The sequence below is a fragment of the Pinus tabuliformis genome, chromosome 5_1 (genome assembly GCF_031772625.1).
Source record: "Pinus tabuliformis cultivar Carrire ecotype Pingquan chromosome 5_1, CPIR1, whole genome shotgun sequence".
In the NCBI taxonomy this organism is placed as follows: domain Eukaryota; kingdom Viridiplantae; phylum Streptophyta; class Pinopsida; order Pinales; family Pinaceae; genus Pinus; species Pinus tabuliformis.
Window position 1 is genome coordinate 124,308,535 of NC_142305.1, and position 4,544 is coordinate 124,313,078.

General features: G+C 35.6%; 1 protein-coding gene across 1 annotated transcript; it reads right to left on the bottom strand.

Moving 5' to 3' along the window:
* Nucleotides 1-1,828: 1,828 nt before the first annotated feature.
* Nucleotides 1,829-4,261, bottom strand: LOC149163725 (cytochrome P450 716B2-like). Its single transcript, XM_089429242.1, has 4 exons — nt 4,219-4,261; nt 3,005-3,958; nt 2,438-2,625; nt 1,829-2,358 (listed from the first exon to the last, which is right to left on the bottom strand). The coding sequence occupies exons 1-4, from the start codon at nt 4,259-4,261 to the stop codon at nt 2,062-2,064; spliced, it is 1,482 nt and encodes a 493-aa protein (XP_089285368.1). The 3' UTR covers nt 1,829-2,061.
* Nucleotides 4,262-4,544: the final 283 nt, after the last annotated feature.

Genomic DNA, 4,544 nt, shown 5'->3' on the forward strand with positions numbered 1-4,544 from the left:
AATCCCTACAATCTATAACATTAAGTGACTTAAGCCTCTTGTAAACCCTAGACACGGCATCAATTGTAGAATCCAACCAATTGTTTATCAACGATAAGGTTTCCTATTCAAGCTATGTATAATTATCCACAAATCCTATGAACCCTAAAATTTGAAATTCATTATTGGGGTTGATTGGGGTTCCTTCATGTTTCATAATAAAAATTTGGGTGATGTTTAACATGTTTCAAATGGGAAAGGAGTGAAGGAAGGATTGTATGTGAATTGATTGTGAGCTTCTAGATAGACAATGAGAACATGTTGTTGAAGCTTTTCCATGTATTCCCATGAACTATCAGAGGTGGTGTTCACTCTTCTTTTTAGTGCATGGTTAAAGGTATTTATGGCATTTTTATTTTTTCAAGAAGGTAAGGAGGAGCGCCTATCTTTAATGGTGGTGGAGGCAATCCTAAAAATGGTTGTGGACAGATACATATGGAGATATTGGAGCTAGAGATGCCTCCTTTTTACCTTGAATCCTATTGTACATAGTACATACCATAAAAGACATGTGGAGAGAGAGCCTCTTAAGAAAATTCCTTCAGTGTAGTCAAGTCTCCTCTGTGACAAGCATCATGTCCACAGATTCTCTTGATAAAATCATATATATATATATATATATATATATATATATATATATATGAGCCCCAAGGGTTAGCTCAGTTGGTCAAAATTAGTGCCTCGCTATTCGGGAGGTCACAGGGTCCATTCTGCCCGAAGCCCTTGGGGTTAGGCCTTGCTAGTGGGCCGTGGGGCTAGATTCCCTTCGAGGTCGATCAACCCAGATTTTTCCGTGGACGTAGCGCCCCCCTGTTGACCAAGGTGTCCGTGAACCACAGCCAATATATATATATATGTGTGTGTGTGTGTGTGTATGAATGATAATATTAATACCAAAAGTTATAAAAAAAAGGTAATACATACAATAATGGAAGATAAACATGGAAGTTTGTAAACATATTTTTTTTTTTAATAATTACTTATGAAAATAAATTTTATATAATCTTTTAATGTTAATATTAGTTATCATTTCATATTTAAATTACAAATATTGCAACATAATTTCAAATCTTAAGAATGAAAATAATGACAAATCCTCATTTATAAAATGAAAATAACTAAAAACAAATTTAAGCACAACCAGTCATTAAATAGTGACAACAAAAAAATATTCTTTATTATTAAATCTTAAATAAATAGTAGCAACGAAAAAAATATTATTAAATCTAAAACATACGCATAATATTTATAATAAAAAACTTTAAAAACACAAATAACCTTTATATAATATTATAATTATAAAATATTCAAATATATATATATATTCCAAAAAATCTTACAACAATATATTTATATAATTAATATTATAAATTTATATCAAGTACTACTTCGGAGAAAATTTAAAAGCATAATTTATATGTACGGGAAAAAGTTATTCTAATATTCATACAACAAAAGTTATAAAAACCTAATTTGTAAGTAATGATCATAATTGTTTTATGTTTATTTCGAAGATAAAAATCATTTTTCCTAAATATCCAAAATAAATCTATTAAAAAATGATATGAATGATAATTATATATATGAAATATAGAATCAATAATAACTTAAACGATATTTATATTTCATTACCCTATTATAATAAAAAATATGACTAAATAAATCATAATAAAAATATGTAAATATAAAATTGAGCAATCATATTTATATTTCATTAATATATAAAAATAAAAAATATGACTAAATAAATCATAATAAAAATATGTAAATATAAAATTATAAATTAAAATGTTGAATAAACTTTTTATATATATTTCGTTAATATAATTTAAGTTCACAAGATAGCCATAATATCTGAAACAATGAAGTACCACCATTTATATGTCAGATTTCAACTCTGCATATTGCTAATCTGACAACATTAATGTGATAGTCTTCTACAGAGAGCAATAAAATGGATGATTGCTATGGAATAAAAGAGACTACAAAATTAAAGCTATGATGGACAAAGGAAGCCCTCACCTATCCGTGCGGAACAAGTTTTATGGGCAGTCCATTGACAGGGGCAGGAACAGGGTCCACAATTACCTTCTCACCAGAATTCACTAGATTCCACTTGAAATTCTTCACAATATTATGGAGAAAAACAAGTATTTCCATTCGAGCAAACTCATTACCAGGGCACATTCGCGGCCCACCTCCAAATGGGACAAACGTGTACGGAGGAGGCCCTGCTCCCTCGAATCTTGATGGATCGAATTTCTCTGGGTTGCTGAAATACTCGGAATTCTTGTGGGTCGAGTTGACAGTCCAATACATCTGCACATGACACTCAATAATTGTGTTATGTTGTAATCTCAGTAAAAATCTGAAACAAGTATTTCAGGCAGAGGCTCACCTTCCATCCTTTAGGGATTGTGAATCCCTCATATTTGAAGTCTTTGATAGCCTTGCGAAAACTTCCTTGAAAAGCAGGGCACAGTCTAAGCGTTTCCTGAGCAACTCTCCACGAGTACTTCATCCTTTGGAGGTCCTCCCATTCTAGAACTTGCCCTGCCTCCTTTGAACCTGCTATATCCAGTTGCTCTGCAAATATCAAATTAAACTTATTAGTTTAAGAAAAGTGCATCTCCTAAACGGTCTGTAAATTGGCTACCAAATGATGTAACTGCTTTTAAAAACGGAAAAAAACTTAATTTTGCACCCAGAGAAGCTAATTTCCCTTCATCGTGCCGGGTACCCGAATTCGGACATTATCAGAGATACCCATCTAGTTTTTCAACATAACAAGGGTTCGTCGATAAATATCCCAAGAATCCCCCCCTACTTATTCCCTAACATAACTCCCCTAAATAAGCACTTCACACCCAGATTAGAGAGGTCTCCTGCCAGAAAACAGAATAGATGCTACAATATATCGATCTCGAATTCTAATACTAGAGGATAATTGAATGATTGGGCGTACCTCTTAGCACTTCATCATAGCACTGAGGGTTCTCCGCCAAAAATTTAAGCAGCGCTGTCAATGTAGAACTGCTGGTGTCATGAGCTGCATATAATAGATCGAGGATACTGTCCTTAATCTCGTTGTCCGTGAGAGACTCACCGTGCTCGTCAACATTAGAGATCAGGAACGACAACAGATCTTGCTCTGGAGAAGCCTTTCCCACCTCTAATGCAATTCTCCTCTCATTAAGAATGCAATTGAGTTGTTGGCGAATGGCATTAGCTGCGTGCTTGGCTTTGTTATATCGCGTACCGGGTAGATCTATGGGAATCTGCAGTACTCCTTTCACAAGAACCCTAAAATGTTGCCAAAGCTTGGCTTGTTCGTCAGGATTGTTTATGGTGGCAAACAAATCACAAGCGAGAGAGAAAGTGTAACGTTTGAATAAAGGTAAAGCTGTCACCTCATCTTTACCGATCCAGTACTCGGCCAGGTGATCTTTGGTCATTGAATCCACTCGCCCTACAAATTTCTGAAGGGCTTCCGGCCTCAGGAACGTCATCAGGATTCTCCTCAATCTCTTTGCATCGTCTCCAACTGCTGTAATTAAAGAATCGCGGAAGAGATTTCCCACAGAGGTGGGCCATGAATTGACCACCAGTTTGTTCTCGTTGGAGAACAAGAAGCGGTTGCCTTTGGGGCTGCAAAGTACCACAGTTGGGTGGCCAATAAGGGAAGTGGTGAACACGTTTCCATACTTCTGTGTTCGACTTTTAAAGAAATCCTGGGGACTTCCCGTCCTCTGGCATCCTAGAAATTCTAATGTCTCGCCAATCACAGGCCATCCAAAGGTGCCGGGCGGGATTCCTTGTAAAGCCCTAGTTCTACGGTTATTGATGAAATAAAAGAAAGCGGCGAGACCTATAAAAGATGCGAGAAATACAGTAAATCTGGAACTGGAAAACAGATAAGCTCAAGGCCTGCAGATCAGATACAAACTATGGCGGTTAGGCGTGAAGGCCCGTACAAATACATATCAGTGGATCAGGCAGATACAGAGTATCTATTTCAGTAGGGCCTTTTTTGGGATAATGGCTTGCCCTGCCACCACTCACATCCTATTGACTTTTGGTATTCGAATCCATGTGTTTCATGAGAGAAGATTTCCCTGTTTCATGAGCATAGACTTCACTAATATTACGTCATTCATCTTTAACCTATGCGAAAAATACCATTAAGTTTGTCTAAAATTTCAATAAGTTCTTCGTGTATCATTATGAAACTTTTTCTATTTGTAATTCTTCCTTTAAACACACACAAATTATATGCGTAAATCTTCAATACTTAGACCTCCCTTAATGACAATATTATCCCTAAGTGTGGGTCTGGGATCCAGCCCTAAAAGATGAGTTTTTTGGAATATTATTAACATACATAAATTTAGAATTGTGTTACTACAAGAAACTATGACTTGCAGGGAGAAAACTTGGGCATATCTGTCAAAAAATTGCCCCAAATGGCACATCTGCACTTCTCACACCACTGGTTTATTTAGCAG